The sequence below is a fragment of the Hippocampus zosterae genome, chromosome 5, assembly GCF_025434085.1.
Source record: "Hippocampus zosterae strain Florida chromosome 5, ASM2543408v3, whole genome shotgun sequence".
Lineage (NCBI taxonomy): Eukaryota > Metazoa > Chordata > Actinopteri > Syngnathiformes > Syngnathidae > Hippocampus > Hippocampus zosterae.
The window spans coordinates 11,913,610-11,931,846 of NC_067455.1; the positions used below are offsets into that span (position 1 = coordinate 11,913,610).

The following is an 18,237-nucleotide window of genomic DNA, read 5'->3' on the forward strand; positions in this document are numbered from 1 at the left end:
ACGAGTCAAAGTGTTTAATTTGTAATAAAAAACAACTTCCATACAATATAGAAGCTTTTGTGTTATTATATGTAATAGCTGACCTCCCACCATGTGTGCAGCAAAATAAACGAGAAGGCACTGAGCATTTTGAAAAAGAAAATAAAACACGGGCAATTCGGCTTTGATAATGCACTTCAGTCAGGTGATGATTGTAAAACTGTACAATACTTGATAGAAAACTCCCCCCCACCAACACAAAATTACTTTAAGTAGGCCAAACAACCGATAAAATAAACTTTCATACACCAGGTTGGGCGGGTAATTCCATTCATAGTGAAATGTAGCAATCAACATAATAAATCTATCTACCGGTAATTACTTTAAAAACAGCAGAAAAACACATCACAGCAAAGACAGGTTTTCAAACTGGTTTGACTGTTTTGCAGACTGCATCATGTATTCTGAAATTCTTGGGAAATGATGACATACGCGTGAACAGAGAGAGCCCCGTGCACGTCACTTAGGACGGCATGCTGCCAAAGATCAATATGTTTCTCTGCCTGCTGCTATGCAGGTACAGATGGTTGAGCACAAGGCCAGACACAGTCAGACATGGAGAAAGTGTTGCATCAGGGATATTTGACCTTGACCAGACCAGAAAGACCGAGATTAAAATGGTTTGTTCGTTCTCTGGCGGCGCAATCATGTGCCTGTGTCAACAGTTGAGTTGCAAAAGGGAACCCTCATCAGATTCGTAGGGTGTGCCTTTTTATTCTTATCTCACTTTTGCACTCCTCTCACTGGGGCTCGAAAAGAGGTTTCCCCACATTGCCCCTAGCAGTGAAATGAGTCCTTGAAATAATCAAAAGGGACGGGGATCCTGACGTGGTGAACAGGAAGTGTGGTGTATCTGGTCTTCAGCATGACATCTAAAAATGAAACTGCGGTATTGCAAAAGTGCCTCATCTCTGAGCCTGCGTGATAGTCTGGTAAGTAAAGTTCAGCATAAAGAGAACAGCCCACATGCCATTATCAGGTGGCAAGAAGAAGCCTATCAAGGTGAGTCATGGGAAACAAGAATGACTCCTTGGGGCTCAAGTTCCCATTAACCTGGCTCATTAATATCTGCAGTCGATTATCACATAAAGTAATCAAACAAGTAAGATGGCAAAGGCAAAAACAACATTTGATTGCATTTCCTGTATTATTTCCACTTCATTGTGGTGTTCTGCCCCTTTCAAATCACTAAAGCCAGCCGAGAAAATGAAACCAACGGAAAAGAAAAGACCATCTGCTCAGCTGAAATCTCTGTCAGGGAAGATGAGAGGGGCGACGAGGGTCCACATATACAGGCTGAGACCCAGCCAGCTGGAACACACCTTCACCCACAAGGCCGGTATGCTGGTCCGCATGGCTTGGGTGGTGGTGTCCGGTCTGTGAGAGACAAATGCATCGTTCAGCGGGAAACAAGTTCTTCAATATTCCCCCATAAATATACTAGCAGCATAATGTCAGAGGTGGTCTTCTTGGTTCTAAGATGTAATGTCACCTGCTCGCTATTTACATACAGTGTGAGTGTTTTTTTCAGCTTTTCTAACGTTAGTGTTTCATGATCATATTTGTTTTTGTTTATTTAAAGTGTAAACAAATGCAGTATAGGCAATTCTAAACATTCTTGGGGGTATGGTGGGGGGCAACAATTACATTGGTCAACAGCAAATTTGAAATCAGAGATAGCTTTGTATGTCCCACAACGTACGTTTTGATGTTGATTTTAAACATGGCCTCTTTTCTAGCTCATCAGGTTTTTCAGATATTTTCATTTTTTTCTTTTCATGATGGACCTACAAAAGCTTGCACAAACACGGATTTGACCATGCCTGGTAATTCATAGGTATGATATTTCAGAATAGGCTCCACCACACCTGCGACCCTTATAAGGATAAACGGAGTAGAAAATGGATGGATGGATGGATGGACACTAGTTTACATGTTATATTAGTGTTATCATACTACAACGAAAATTTGATGTTCTGAGAAACAACAAGGCCAGGATTGGAACCAGCGCAATAAATATTTTTTTTTTAAAAATCTCGGAAACTCTCCTTGCATCTCTGATTAAATTATGCAGTAAAAAAAATTGTTGAGCAGTGTTACTTTTTTTTTCCAGTGTCGCTAGGGCTCCTTATCCCCCCCTTCCCCCACGACTGGCCATCTGTTGGCGAGTGAGACTTACAGGTACCAGTTGGTGAGAGTCATCATGATGTACAGCGACGCCAGAGCCAGTTGGAAGTGGAAGGCCGAGTAGCTGTAAGTCACCCCGTCCTCCTCATTGTCCACAGCCCTGCGTACGCCGTCCTCTCCCACACTCACTCCAGTCTCACCGCCACCCTCCTCCGTTTGCAGCAGCTTGTTAACCTGAGTGTTGCTGGATGAACGAATACTGGGAAACAAGGAAGAGTAAGCGGGATCACAGATGACAAAATGTAACAAAACGCAATACGCGGAGACACCAGACTCACCTGGCATAGAGGGTGCAGAAGAGAAAGATGAGCAAGCCAACAATGCTTTGAGCATCCCACCACTGCAAGTGGCCTGGCGTGTGCTCAGAATTGTTGGGGGTGCTGACATTCGACACAATGCTCAATAGGCTGGGGTTACACTTACGATCTATGACATCAGCCCACACACAAACACAGACAATGGATCAGAGGATTGTGACAAACACGTAGGATGCTACTTTACAAAATTACAGATGTCTCTCTCTCACTCTCCATTTACACACACACACACACACACGACAACACTTCTTTATTTATATAGCGCTGCAGCTGTAACCAAGCGCTTTACAGAACATTTAACACGGGCTTTACAGTCATCTCTAGTTCATGTGGGGATATTAAAGCAGAAGTCAAGCCCCCAAAAAAGTTATTTCCAATATGTACTGGTACAATATGCACCCACTCGTCTAAACACTGCGTTTTGATCAATATTGTTTTCATGGAATCAAATATAGCCGAATACACTTCGTTTTTCAGCCAACCAAGGAGCCTGACTTTATGCAACGCTGCCACCTACTGAAATTATCGACTGTGCCCACGAACCTCCCGTGACCAAAACCGGAAAAACAGATAAGCTGTGACATTCGCAAGAAGCTCATGGGCCCTTTGATGTCAATTTCAGACGGCAAGCAGGTTCTTGTGTAAGATCAAATGTCCATCTCCTTGGTTGGCTGTAAACGGGCAGATTAGTCGTCTTAATTCTTACTCCACAAAAGCAATATGCATCACAACCATGTTTAGACTAGTGGGGACAAAGAACATACAAATGCAATGTAAAAAAAAAAAGACTGGATATTTGCTTTAACTATTTTCTGTGGCATAACATTAAATAAGACATGTCGGTCTGAACATATTTAAATGGCACAAAAGGAAAAGTGTACAGTTACAAATTCCATACTTGGTTTGAAAAGCAAGGTCACTTTAAAGCAATGATTCTCACCACATTTCAAAAACATGCATGGCAGATTGAACACTCTTAAATTGTCCCTAGGTGTGATTGTGGGCACAAATGGTTCATCAAACCGCTTCAAACAACAAAGCGTGTGACGGAAAAGTGGTTAGGACTGCACGACTGTCTGTGTTTTATGTTATGTGTTGTGTTTATTATTTTACCTTATGTTAACCGTTTTGTAAAGCACTTTGTTACAGCTGCCGCTGTTGTGAAAGCGCTATATAAATCAGCATGTATTGTATTGTATTGTATTGTATTGTATTGTATCTTTGTGTGCCCTGCGATTGGCTGGCGACCAGTTCAGGGAAAAAAAAACGCCTGCCGACTGCTCGAAGACAACTGGGATTTGAGGAGAAGCACTTCAGACAGTGATGGATGATATTTCATTTTTGGTCCACCATTCCTTACTATTGAGCTTTGAAATGCACTTTGAATGTGAATTGGAAGTATTTTGTTATTGTTCTTTTCTTTTTGAAAAATGGGAATGGACTAACTGATTCTCACCAATTTATAATTTTCCATCACAGCCTGTGAATCACTTGTCGATTTTTTAAATTTATTTTTTCGGGGAGGGATGACTACGGTTTAATATCAGAAATAACCAGGAACCCACTGAACTGGATTTATCAGTATGGGAATTGTTGCAATAATACTGATCACGAATGACTCAACACATACTGTGAATCAGACACCACGAGACTCACTTGGATTGTTGGTCAGTGCGGACCAAGTGACGTACATGGTGTAGAGAGAGATGAGAGAAGCCTGTAGCAGGCCAGAGTAAGGTTGGGCATCCTGCAAGCATCACAGCAGTCATACATTAACACCATACTTCACGATGTGCAACACCAGGACATTTTAAAAAGCACATTCATTTAATTCTATGGAACACCCATTTTCCTTGAAGTTGTGTACACCAAGGAAAGCGAGTTGCCGCTTCAAATAGTCTGGTATTAACGGTGATGTAAAATGTAAACACAGCTTTTTAATGTGTTTCTAATTTTAAAAAATGGGACTGACATTTTAAATTGTGCCTTTAGAGATTTAGCTACACACTCAAAATACAACAAAAAAACATGAGGATATGTTGAAACTAATTACCGGTACCTGAACTTTGGGCAGGATGGAAACAATAGAGATGATGATACAGAAGATAAGGTTGAGGCTGATGACAATCTTGTGCTCTTTGCAGTCATCCGGTTGCGTGTAGTAAACATAAAACAACACAACAGCGGTGAAAGCCAGGGCGTAATTCAGGAAGGTGAAAGACACCAGGCCTGGGAATCACACGAAGATGCAGGCCAATTAATGTTTATGAAACATTTACAGTGCTTGAGTCATGTTAGGGAAGACATCAGAAATTAAAATGCTATACCTGCATACCAGCACTTGTTGTCATTATTTTCGGCATTTTCTACCCACGCTTTGTTCCAGGAGTGGGCAAAGTCGATGAGTAGAATGAGTTGAATGATAATGAATAAGAGTGAACCCACTAGTCCAAAATAGTACCACACTGTGAAGCAAAAAAGTAAAGACATAGCTGTGACAAATACAACCGCTAAGAACACAAAATTAAAACATCAGCCTATTTCAAAAAGTATGTTGTTACAAAATACATTTATTTTGTTCGCACCAGTATTGAAGAGCGGATCAGAGATGAAAAAGGCTCCCACTGTAATCCCAACTAGGATCAGAAATTTAAAGAACCAGAAACTGAAAAAGAAAACAGTTAAAAAGATACATTCAGTACAGTAGATAGATTAAAGTCAATGATGAAAATTCACATCCTGCTCATCTATTTTAAACTTTGGATAAAAACTATTTTTTTCTTCTAAAAAATATGACACACACTTGATTCATCAAACACCAAGAACATAAGGTGTTCATCAGATTCAAAACATTCAATGCCAGTTTTGTCATTTGCTAATTTTTTTTCATTGGGAGTGGCACAGGGGAGTGTGATGCTCTTTGCCTGAAATCGATAGCGCCTGAAGAGTGGTAATGAACCACACCGCTAACAGACGGCAGTTGTGCAACATTTTAGATTTGAAGTCACTCATTTTTAAACCAACTGTTTATACGGTGGAGGAAAAGTGACTTTTCTGTCATGGCAGCGCTTAACAAACTTTCAGTCGGACATTCTGAAGCAAACACTTGAAACCAGAACGTTTATGTATATCATTCACAAAGAACGTCATGATAGCTAGCATTAGTATGTATGCGCATGTCAAAATGGGATCAAAGTATAATGACAATCTTGTAAATATGACACGGATGACGAGGTGGTTGATGTGAACGGCCACTAATGGCTGACGTGCCTCAATCAAGAGCCATTCCTATATCTAGGTTTTACTGCTTTACAGAATGAAATCACTGTTTAGATGTTAGCGGTTTCACAAAAGCAAAAATATTAGCATTAAAGTCACTTATTGCTTAGAGCAATAATCAATATGTATCGCAATAGTCAAATGACTGAAAATAACACAGAATGCTTTAGATAAATTGTTCAGTAGAATAAAAAATGTAAATCAAACCATGATCCGGCATTGAATATGCATGTTGTGGGCAGAGACCACAGCGTGGCATTAGATTTGTGCCACAATTACAAAATTTGGAGCACAAATGCATGTTTTGAGCACAACCAAGTGCTTGTCTGTCAGCTGTTCTGCGACGAGTGGTCAACTGTCATGCATGCACTCCAAGAGAATTAGTTATGAAGGTTAACGAAACTATTCACGATTCACACACAGACTTTTTTGATTCATTTGTTGGAAAATTACATTTACTATCAGCTATTAAAATATTTTTCTCGCTTAAAAGTTGTGCTTTATTAAATTTGATCTTTAATTGTAAAAATTTTAAATACATAAAAAAATTATCAGTTTTTATATCAGTTTATAACAGTTCATATCAGTTGACTGATATGAAATACTTGAATTGTGAAAAAATGTTCATCCATATTGCCCAGTCAAGCAAATTATGTTTAAAAAGGTGTTCAGTTTATACTTATATCGAGTAATTTCTCTTTTCATAGTTGCATTGAACTCTTGTTAAAGTTTAAATATTAATGACCTAAATTATCGTCAGACCAATATGAAATACTCCATAATACACTTTTCAGCCATATTGCCCAGCCCAAAGTTCTTCTTGATATTTGTTTACATAAGCTTTCATTTTTCTCTATATTATGTGAGAAGCGACCTAATTTCATACAATTTTGCAATATGTTCTGCTGCTAACTAAAAAAATGGAGGATCAATTTTTTTTCCTGGTGAAAGAGCTTCTTATTTTTTGATTCTTTAATTCAGTTAGTTGATTCAATGTATAAATAATCATAGAACACAATATTCTGTTGGGCTTTAAAAAATTAATGAATAACTCGAAATGCTGTTAAATGGTTGGCACTCTTGAGACTATGATGCCTGGAGATGTCTGTTAAAGTCATGTGACATGAATGGAATACAGCTGCAACCTTTACCCATTTTGAATAGGCGCACGGGGGTCTTTGCTGGTCCTGACACGAATCATGATGATGAAGAAGAGAAAGAAGAAGCAGGTCATGGCAAAGCAAATGCGATACACGGATTTGTAGCCCACGATGACATCACAGTCAAACTTGTTTTCAAGGCCAAATACAGTGCTTCCTCCCTGGCAAAATCCTGGGATCTGAAAGGCACAAAAATGAAATCAACACACTCAATTTCGATGCACAAAATATCCAAATATGGTTAGGAGTATAAATTGAAAGTCAAGAATGATGGCGATGCAACGACATCTCTCACTTTGCGCAGCTGAGTTTCCATTCCGGGAAGTATCATTATAGCTGACACCAAGGTGCCTAGCAGCAAAAAGAAGCTGAAAACCAGTCGTGTAACAGTGGAGTTATTGGAGGAGGGACAACAGCTACACAGCAGACATGATGCTGAGCCACACAGACAAGAAGCCTGCAAGATTGGAGAAGACACCAAAGTGGAAGCACTTTTAGCTTTAATTTGACACTTCAGTTCAATCGTCAACCAGTAATGCTTAAATAGAAACAATTGTATTAGAATTGAGACACAAGAATGTGCTGATAATCTATGGAACACCAAGCTCATTTGACTGACAGTTTAATGTAATGATCTAATCACAAAGATGTCATTTTACAACCACTTAGATCGCCACCTGTTGGCCATTGGTCAGAAGGGCGTTTTACAAACATTTCTCAATCATTATCGCTGTTCGAGAAAACGGTGGCATTTTTAAACCTTAAACGTGACAAAGATGTGGGGCTCAAATCTTAAACATGCTGAGCGAAACAGATATCATAAACTGTTACAAATGAACCCAACCGAATCTTGCATATCTACAGTCGACGACATAGCTAGCTTGTTAGGCTAACTTCTTGGAAAACGTGAAGTAATTTTTTTTTTACAAATATAAAAGTAATCATGTAACCCACGTTAATGAACCTGGGAGACGCGAACACGTGATTCTATAACTCGGTGCTCACAGCAGCTACTTGAATGTTAGTCGTTATTCGGTGGCGTCGTCGACTGCTTGTGTTGTTGTGAAGGCTCGACCGAGTTCAGACCAAAACATTCAAGGAAGACGACATAATTGAGCCGAGAAACTTACGCAGCTGGCTAAAGAACACAAGGCCAAACAGGCACCCATGATGACATCAAAATGTTGAGCTTAGTCGTATCCTCTCGCCGCTTTACGCGTACAGCTGGCTGTCTGAAGACAAAACTGGGTTAATGTCGTTTTTGTTCCTGGAGAATGGCAGACAAGTGATCAGCTAAATGTTGCCCTCTACGGGCGTGAATATTGAATGACTGGCATCTAATCAAGCTCTTTCACAAAGTACTATTCAGCCCACCAAGGAGCGATCGCATAGTTAATAACAAACTAAAGAAGTGCAGAAGAAGTAGATGATGACCAATTATATCGCTAGGCCTTTTAAATATAGGCCTCCCAGTGCCCGCTCTCGGAAAGGAGCATGGTTCCATTCCGATACCGGCCTTCCTGTGTGAAGTTTGCATATGCTGCCCGTGACTAAGAGGAGTTTCACCGGGGACTCTGGTTTCCTCCGGATTTCCAAAACCATGCATGGCAGGCCAATGACACGCACACGCACAACCAGCTATCATGCATTAATCGAGCCACTTATCCTCACAAGGGCTGTGGAACTGGAGCAAAATTAATTCATTACAACCTAAATTTATTGTTTAACAAATATTTCGATTTGAATTGTCGTTTGAACGGCACACTGTTTGACTGGTTAGCACGTCTGACTCACTATATATATACATATGAACCCTGATCCACACAACCAGGATCTACAGCAGCGACATCGGGATGTCATTCAGGCTTGAAAAATGTAGTCGGATGGTGACTAAGAGAGGAAAGGTAGTCCGCACTGAAGGGGTCTCACTCCCTGAAGGAACAATAGCAGACATTGAGGACAGCTACAAGTACCTTGGTATACCACAATCCAATGGCAACCTCGAACTGGCAACAAGGAAAGCGGCTACGGCCAAATACCTCCAGCGAGTGAGGGAAGTCCTAAGAAGCCAGCTCAATGGCAAGAATAAGACCCAGGCAATAAACAGCTATGCCCTGCCAGTGATCAGATACCCTGCAGGAATAATAAGGTGGCCAAAGGAAGAGATTCAGACCACGGACGTTAAGACCCGAAAGCTCCTCACCGTGCATGGAGGGTTCCATCCCAAATCCAGCACCCTGAGACTATACGCACGCCGAAAGGAAGGAGGCCGGGGACTAGTGAGTGTGAGAGCCACTGTCCAGGATGAAACATCCAAGCTCCATGAATACATCAAGGAGAAGGCTCCAACAGATGACGTACTAAGAGAATGTCTCAGACAATGGGGAACAGAAGATGAGGCGCTGGAAGAGGGACCATCATGGGAGGACAAGCCCCTACACGGGATGTACCACCAGACCATAACTGAAGTGGCTGATCTCAAGAAGTCCTATCAGTGGCTACAGAGGGCTGGCCTGAAGGACAGCACAGAGGCACTCATCCTGGCTGCTCAGGAGCAGGCCTTGAGCACCAGAGCCATCGAGGCCCAGATATACCACACCAGACAAGACCCAAGGTGTAGGTTGTGCAAAGAGGCACCTGAGACGATCCAACATACAACTGCAGGGTGTAAGATGCTGGCAGGGAAAGCCTACATGGAACGCCATAATCAGGTGGCTGGGATAGTCTACCGAAACATCTGTGCGGAGTATGGACTGGAAACCCCAAGGTCAAAATGGGAAACACCTCCGAAGGTTGTGGAGAATGACAGAGCGAAGATCCTGTGGGACTTCCAGATCCAGACTGACAAGATGGTAATGGCGAACCAACCAGATATCGTGATCATAGATAAAGGGCAGAGGAAAGCCGTTGTAGTGGATGTAGCGGTCCCAAGTGATGGAAACATCAGAAAGAAGGAACACGAGAAACTCGAGAAATACCAAGGGCTCAGAGAGGAGCTGGAGAGAGCCTGGAAGGTAAAAGTGACAGTTGTGCCTGTGGTGGTCGGAGCATTCGGGGCAGTGACCCCCAAACTAGATGAGTGGTTGCAACAGATCCCGGGAACAACATCGGACATCTCAGTCCAGAACTGTGCAGTGCTGGGAACAGCAAGGATACTGCGCAGAAACCTCAAGCTTCCTGGCCTCTGGTAGAGGACCCGAGCTGAATGAGGGACGGACACCACCCGAGGGGTGAGACGAGGATTATATATATACATATGCACACATAATTAATATGCTTACAAGTACCTACACAGAGGTAATATTTTCTCTAAAGACAGTACACAAAAATAATCATTCAAACGTATGTAATTAATATACAGAACCAGTGCAGGTTGTAGCAGGGCCACAGTTGTGAAAGTGCTATATAAAGATGTATTGTATAGAACAAACAAACCACAAATAACATCTGGATGAGTTCAAACGCAATGTTTAACAGATAATAGTAAGATCAAGAAAATAATAAAATATAATATCATACTCACCAGAGATGCTGATTGTAAATGTATTTGTGTATGCGGATCACGACAGACCTGTTAATATCTAGTGACTAGATTCTAGTCGAACTTGGTTTGGCTTGCTCTGATGGAAAAATGTCTGAGGAATAGCACTGTGGCTCTCTCAGGATGGATTTGAAATCTGACAGTCCCATGGTTCATAAATATAAAGTTATAGTTTAGCACTACTGATTCTGATGGTCATGCGGATATTTTATTTGACATGGCAGTACATAGAGACTCTAATTGAACAAAAAATATATAAACCATGAAAATATATCTCATATATACATGTATTTAGCAGAAGCAGTGTAACCAAGAGAAGCTCTTCAAACAAAGACAATCGGTTTAATATACAGTAGGTCATTAAAATAATTTCATGAAAGAAATATAGAATTTAAGTTGTAAATCAAATTTTAATGTAAAGGATTTTGCACTGTCAGCTTTCATCACCTGTTGTCAGTAGTCAAATGTGTTTGTGGACTATGTACACTAACGAATCAAATAATTAATTTCTATTGATAGGGAGGCTAAATCAATTAATTACTGTGCACCCAATTAAGATATTTACCGTCGCCCTTTTACATAGTTTTGTTCCAAAAGGTGATGTAAAAAGCTCAAGGGTTTAATTTTGTGTATAAAAGTTTAGAAGTGCGTTTTTTCTTGTGACGTCGCTTTAGCCAACATTCTTGTTTAGTGGAACGCCAGAGCTCCACCTGATTGGTGGATTTGGACCAATCAACGTCAAGAGCTTCGCAGACGTCATATATCCAACTTTGTGCGGGAGGCTGCTCTCGACGGTTGGAATACAGACAAAACCTTGAAAACATATCTCATTTGAGAACCTCAATCCTGGGAATAGGTGAGAAAGATGCTCTACGTGACCGCTTAAATAGGCTTTCAGATCACTCGCGGATTGCGTAGAGAAGTGTCAAAAGTATACAAGCAACGATTACGACTTTTAAAACGAAGTCAACTTCAGGTAATTGACCGTTGGCATGGCCGCTTGGCACGCGACATGGCGACAATGGAACGTTACACCTGGAGCAAAACGCCACTTTCCATTTGATCGTCTTACTTTTAGTAGTTTTAACACTCAAATGTTCACGTTTTTTGGAAATGAGTTTTGCTTAAATCTGCTGCTGGCCTCGTACGTTTTGCATTTGCAACAAGCACCCGTTGTTCGTCTCAAACCAGTCAGCAAGTTGGTGCATTGGTGAACGAGAGAGCTACGTATCGACTTGTTCCAACATACATTACAGTTGTAATTTGAGTGGTTTTCCTAACATTGTTTTCCACGTGTCTGTTTTCATCATATTAACAACTTAAACTGGGCTGTAGATACGCAGAGCTTGGGTTCCGCAGGCCACAATTTAACTTCTTTCAACACGAGGTCTTTGTTGTTTGAGAAGAAAAACCAATTACTGTTGTTTGAGCAGAAAATTATATGACCTGTTTTAATTTCTGTATATTCTTACCACTAGTGGTTCCATACAGTCAACATCTCAACTGAAATGGCAGACATTGCAGGTGAGTGCAATAAAATGAATTATACTGCGCTGTCATGTGTTTTTTGGGGGGCGGGGGATTACACTTCACAAATGTTTACTTTTGCAAATCTACAGCAACCTTGAATTATTAATTTGCCCCATCTAAGTTGTACAAAATGAATTTGGGTCAAGATGAATGAAATTTCCCAAGGAGTCACCTGTGTATTGCCACCGTAGCGCAAGCACTCAGCTTTAACACATCTGGTTTTGCAGACATCCAAATTAAGGAGCTGAACAAGCGTGCGTCAGGTCACGCGTTTGAGCTCATCCTGAGACCCACCTCTCCGGATGCAAAAGTGCAATTTCCACTGTCCCCTGTGAAAAAGAAGGAAACCTCGCTGGATGAGATTCTGAAGAAGTTGGAGGCCGCTGATGAAAGACGCAAGGTATCTACCACATGATTGGTGAGAAAACCTGAATGGACATTTGACTCCATTTATTTGATCAACTGTGGGGAAAATGACAAATTAATTGGAATAATTAAACAGCTGACTTGTTGCTCTACATTTCTCTGAGGTCCAACAACTTTTTACTGTATATCGCTGCCTGAGGTCTTTTGGTTTTTGCACTTTCTTTTTGTAAATACCTATGTGAGGGTTGTCTGAGTTATGCTGTTCAAATGCGAACGCAGGCCAGAACATAACCACCTGCCTTGCCCTTGACAGACTCAATCGTATCTTCAATCTTGCCCCCTTTTCTCAGAACCATGAGGCTGAATTACTAAAGAACCTGGCGGAGAAAAGAGAGCATGAGAAGCAAGTGATCCAGAGGGCCATAGATGAATGCTCCAACTTCAGCAAGAATACACTGGAAAAGCTCACTCAAAAAATGGTGGCTGCACAAGAGAGACACCAGGTATCTTCACATCACAAACTGGTCAATCAACGCAAGACTGAAAAAGTGAGTCAAAATTGCATTTTGTTTCTTTTTTGTCCAGATCCACGAGGCTGAAGTGCTGAAAACCCTTGCAGAGAAAAGGGAGCGTGAGAAGGAGGTGCTCCAGAGAGCCATGGATGAAGGCTGCAACTTCAGCAAGACCACTCAGGAGAAGCTCACTCAGAAGATGCTTGCTGCAGAAGAGCGACACAAGGTATATTCAGAAATGACATGAATTGACTGAAATAACAAATCTCCAACAACCACGGTGAAACGCAGATTTTTGTCTTTGTTAGACCCACGAGGCTGAAGTGCTGAAGCAATTGGCCGAGAAACGAGAGCATGAGAGAGAAGTCCTCCAGAGGGCCCTGGATGATTGTTGCAACTTTAGCAAGACAACTCAAGAGAAGCTTAACCAGAAGATGGAAGCAAACAAAGACAATCGCGAAGCGCGATTGGCTGCTCTCGATAAGAAACTCAAGGATAAGGTATGTGCTGGTGATCTTTTAAGTTTTAAATTAAATGAGACACAAAAAGAAAACTTTTTTCTTTAAAAAAATGTTTTTTAAGGAAAAGAAGATCGAAGAACTGAAGAAGACAAAGGAATGAATGAAGATGCAAAGAGAATGTATTCCATTCAAGGAAAAGCTTTGTGTTACATTTATTGCAATAGTTGCAGTTTAAGATTTAGTGCCTCTTTTTACTAGTTCCTGTTGGCAGCTGATTACACTGTTTCTGGTGTTAACTGTGTTTTTCCACTGGTGGCCATTCCGATTTATATACTGGTCCATATTCAGCACTTGTGATAAATTGTATATTTAAAATTGCAGGTACTTTTCATTTCTTTCTTGAGAGACCTTGCTTGCAATCCTGTACTATTACGAATAAACTTCAGATGACTTAATCATGTTGCACATATTTTTCAATATGGGTGAGGATCAAATCCTGCTTATCCCAGGGATTAATATAGCCCTTAGCTGGCTCACCGTTTATAAAGGGTTAAAACTTCCCATTTGCCTACGCCACAGTATGTGAAAATTGGTAGAGGACAAAGGTTCTGTGAACCAGTAACTAAAGAGATGCCCAGGTTCTGACTTGCCTTGTTTCCTGAGTGCCGGTGCCCATCTTAAATCAGTTACATTTTCTATTAAACAACCTTTGGCAGAAAAAAAAAAAAACAATCTGATCATACCCTTTTCACAGGAACTCTTCTATCTAAATGATTCGTTGTATTTGTGAAGACCAGGGTACCGTTATATTTAGCGATCACGATGATTGTACGGAGTCGAGATTCTATACGGCAGATGGGATGGAGTGGGAATAACTGTCAATTTCTTAAATCCATGAGGTAGCTTTTTCATAAGAAAATAGTGTAAAGTGAGATTAAAGATATTTAATAAACTAAGAAGACGGCAAAGTTGAAAATAAGTAGACAACAGTTAAAAAGGAAAATAAATGACATTTTGTATATACTTTAAGTGTGTGTGTGTGTGTGTGTGTGTGTATATATATATATATATATATATATGAGAGAGAGATACTAGCTGGTTCGCCGCCCTCCGGGCGGCTCATCAGCTAGTTCCTGCAGAAGGCTGGTAAACAAAAGTGTTGTTGCTTGGTTCAACTTTTTGTTCATCTTCATTGCTTATCGCGAAAATAAAGAGATGTTTAGCTCTACTAAATAACAATTTTATTGCAACGCTTGTGGGTAGACAACATTTTTTCGCCAAGATGCCCGCGCGATCGTAGTGAGCCCACTGCCTGAGCGGCGCGCAGCGGCGCGGTGAAGTAGGCACGTTTTGAAAAGGGACAGACGGAAGGACAGACCGCGTGTGGGACGACGCGCAATATATATATAGAATATATATAATTTTATAATTCTATCTACATGCAGTTAAAAATCAGATGTAAAGGAGTTATAAATCCTCAAAATGTAAAAAAAAAACCCTCAAAATAAATATAAAAGTGAAACAAGTTCTCAAGAACAAAATTATCCTTTGGAGTGGAATAGATAAGTGCGCGCTCCGTCTACTTCCTCAAAACGAATTCACATTTACGACAAGTCCTGCATAAGGATAAAATAGCGACTATGAATGGCTCCCTATGAAACCAGCATTTTTCCCCTCCCTGTCACTAATGCTCAAGTCCAATGGATAACAAATTATTCCTACCGCTCTCTGAGTCTCAGAGAGCAAAAAAATGAAAAACTTATCATGGAATTCAATTCATTTAACCTTATATATTTCATTCCGCCATTAGATGTGGTGCACCCATGACATACCATAAGTGCTCATTTCCACCCCACAGGTCTTTCCTCTTGTATCATGTCACTGCTCAATATGTCACTACCGTTAAAGAAAAATGATGCATTGGAACACATTTGTTTCGACCAGTATTTTCACTACTTTTCACTTGTTTTCATTTGTATTGAATGTATTGAAAACATTTAAAATATTGATTACCGGTAGGTTGTTTCTGGGATGAAGGAAGATAAATGAAAGTGGAGGCAGGCATGGGACAAAAAAAAGATCACATTGAATGATGACAATTTTGTGATTCTAAGTGACAAAGCTGGAAAATTCTCTCTGGTTTCATACAAACAGCAACATGGTACCTTTATTGTAATGTTCTTTCACAGTGAGTATAGTGACAGTTACATGATTTCATGTAACTATAGAGTAGCTTTACCGAGACTGTGTGCATTCCTCAGGTTGCTTGGCAAACAGTGATGTAATGGCCTAGTTTTGTCTGGACATGATCATGCACACAACTTTAGTGGTGCTCGTTTTTTAACTGTTCATTCTGGATTACAGAAAGCACATTGACTTTGCTCCTCACATACCCCAGGAAAGAGGTCACAAACTGTTAAATGTGGTGAACTTGTGGGCAAATTGCAGAAGATCGACTCACCGAGTCCAGCATGACCAATCCATTTTGTTTGGCAGGGCTCAGTGAAAAATCTCTTAATGACGTAACAGTTGACATCCAACCTGTCAAACAAAAGACTGTTGAGTACTTAAATCATGACATGTGCTCACGGGTTTAAGGTGTGCCGACTTGTCATTTGGCATTCTCAGGGCAACTGTAACTGCCTGTTACGTCTATTATCTGTCTCAAATGCATGTTTCGTCAATGGTTAATGGTGAATTTACCGCTCACATCATATCAGTCAATGTTTCCACAAAGTGTGACTTTCCCATTACGCCCCAAAAAGTGAAAAATGTCCATTTCATATTCATTAAAATCAACGTTAGTCTGTTAGAAAAGAATATTGGTCATGCTCCCACATTTTTAAATATATAAATTGACTGCAAGGAGACAATGTATATGCAAACAACAAAATACAATATATGAGCTTGTTGACATGACGGACAATGATAGGGTAGACATTTTTAGCTAATGTAAGCATTTAAATGAGCAAAATGACTTATTTAGGAACCTAAATGTACCGTTTAACAAATTTTTCACTTTCTGAATGTTGACTGGTTAGCACATTCTTCCATTCATTCATCTTCCGAACCGCTTTATCCTCACTAGGGTCGTGGCGGGTGCTGGAGCCTACACCAGCAGTCTTCGGGCAGTAGGCGGGGTACACCCTTAATCGGTTGCCAGCCATTCGCAGGGCACACAGACACGAACAACCATCCACGCCCTAGGGATAATTTAGTGTGTTCAATCAGCCTGTTTTTTTTAAATGTGGGAGGAAACCCACGCAGGCCCGGGGAGAAGATGCAAACTCCACACAGGGAGGCCGTAGCTGGAATTGACTTCACCTCTGTGAAGTCAACGTGCTAACCACTGGACGACTGGGGCCGCCCCTGGTTAGCACATCCAGGTTATATTGTATATATATTTTATAGTCCCCAGTGTGTGACGTTGGCGCGCCGGTCCTTCCTGCTCCTGTTCCTCATTTGATCATGGATAATTTAAGGACATCACGGACGACAGCCGACAGTCGGATAATTCACCTTGGTCATGCAATTTGTTCAAGTGCAGTTTTCTAAACGTTCTCGATATTGCTCCGTATTCTCGTTCTCCATTTTCCGTCAGTAGTTTGCCTGTGTTTATCATTACTCTCGGTTTTTTTATTTTCGTGACTGGGTAATTTTGTCCTTTGGTGACAAGCTATTTTCAGTTGTATTTTTCCCTTGCCTTATGCATGCGCTTTTGGGTTTCTCCTGGTGTGGGTACCAGCGTCATCATTTGTACTTTGTCATTTTTTTGGGCTGTAAAATATTTTTGTATACATTAATCTGCATTAACATTACATTTGTAGAGTCCGAGTCTGTTCTGGAACCGTAAATATATATACTGTATGTATGTGTGCATGTACACACACACACACACACGCACACACAATAATATCAATATCCATGTTCACACAACGTTTGGTGATAATCGGTCAGTTTTTGAACAATAACGTGACATTTGTAATCAAGCTTTTGATTTGCAATGCTGGTTCAACTTTACTGTTTGACAGTCATTCTTGTGTCTTTGCATGAAATAACTTGATTGCCATCATTGATGCCTGAAACATTACCAGGCTCCATTCCACTTGCCCCGTTGAATACAGTCACACTGCATGCACTATTTACATGGTTAAGCCAGTGTCACAAGTCACCCTAAATTCTTAGAAACAATGTCTCCACAATGTTCACAGAAAAAAACACTTTCCCTGACTTGAGCGAAGACACAATGCACATCTCTGACTGGGACAAACAATAGAGACCTTGTTGTTCATGAATGCCTAACACAAGAATGACAGATTGATTTGATGACAAAACAAGATCTTTGTGGCATCCAATGTCAAGATCTTTTTAGTTTAGCTACTTTTTAAACTTCAAGTCTTATTAAAACCTCATTTGAAAACTTTAGTGGGCCACATTGTACTTACATTTTTCCTGAGCGGGCCATTATGAATTTTGTGAAACGGTAAAAATGTTTGATCACCTCCACATATTACATACACAGTGCACAACAAATTGGTGGATAACTAGTTTGAAATCAGAAGTCAAGAATAATGGTTAGTTTAGTAATTGTTTATGTTAATGTAATAAATATGTCATGAGATAATGATTGCAATATCTCGATGTAATGATTTATTATATTTTGGGGGACAGGAAATGTGAGACAATCCATTTTCATCAATGGACGCTACAGCTTCGTGTTTGCTTTCAAAACGTAGCTTGTAGCAGACGTGCACATTTTCAGCATGTCGTCTCTGATCCACTTGTGAAAGGACATTTTGATCCTCTCCTCTTTCATCTATAACTGCTTCAAACAACAAAGTGTAT

The 18,237-nt window shown here is 40.5% G+C and overlaps 2 protein-coding genes across 3 annotated transcripts; one reads left to right on the forward strand and one right to left on the reverse strand.

Annotated features, from left to right (window-relative positions):
- Positions 1-15,912, reverse strand: serinc2l (serine incorporator 2, like). Of its 2 annotated transcripts, none has more exons than XM_052065487.1 (10): positions 15,854-15,912; positions 7,278-7,439; positions 6,974-7,161; positions 5,129-5,208; positions 4,871-5,008; positions 4,603-4,772; positions 4,200-4,290; positions 2,505-2,652; positions 2,219-2,425; positions 1-1,416 (listed from the first exon to the last, which is right to left on the reverse strand). In XM_052065487.1, the coding sequence occupies exons 1-10, from the start codon at positions 15,863-15,865 to the stop codon at positions 1,278-1,280; spliced, it is 1,335 nt and encodes a 444-aa protein (XP_051921447.1). In that variant the 5' UTR covers positions 15,866-15,912; the 3' UTR covers positions 1-1,277. The 2 variants fall into 2 exon arrangements, with proteins under 2 accessions (XP_051921447.1, XP_051921448.1); XM_052065488.1 differs by lacking the exon at positions 15,854-15,912 and adding an exon at positions 8,113-8,399.
- Positions 11,281-13,847, forward strand: LOC127600766 (stathmin-like). The gene is made up of 7 exons (XM_052065557.1): positions 11,281-11,379; positions 12,002-12,047; positions 12,281-12,453; positions 12,770-12,922; positions 13,005-13,157; positions 13,240-13,431; positions 13,514-13,847. The coding sequence occupies exons 2-7, from the start codon at positions 12,032-12,034 to the stop codon at positions 13,550-13,552; spliced, it is 726 nt and encodes a 241-aa protein (XP_051921517.1). The 5' UTR covers positions 11,281-11,379; positions 12,002-12,031; the 3' UTR covers positions 13,553-13,847.
- Positions 15,913-18,237: the final 2,325 nt, after the last annotated feature.

Excerpts from the sequence above, each read along its gene's own strand:
- serinc2l (XM_052065488.1), bottom strand. The coding sequence starts at position 8,151 with ATGGGTGCCTGTTTGGCCTTGTGTTCTTTAGCCAGCTGC. Across the intron at positions 2,653-4,199 it reads CGCACTGACCAACAATCCAA|ATCGTAAGTGTAACCCCAGC; the intron begins GTGAGTCTCGTG and ends CTGATGTCATAG. Across the intron at positions 1,417-2,218 it reads ACTCTCACCAACTGGTACCT|ACCGGACACCACCACCCAAG; the intron begins GTAAGTCTCACT and ends TGTCTCTCACAG.
- LOC127600766 (XM_052065557.1), top strand. Across the intron at positions 12,454-12,769 it reads CCGCTGATGAAAGACGCAAG|AACCATGAGGCTGAATTACT; the intron begins GTATCTACCACA and ends CCCTTTTCTCAG. Across the intron at positions 12,923-13,004 it reads CTGCACAAGAGAGACACCAG|ATCCACGAGGCTGAAGTGCT; the intron begins GTATCTTCACAT and ends TTTTTTGTCCAG.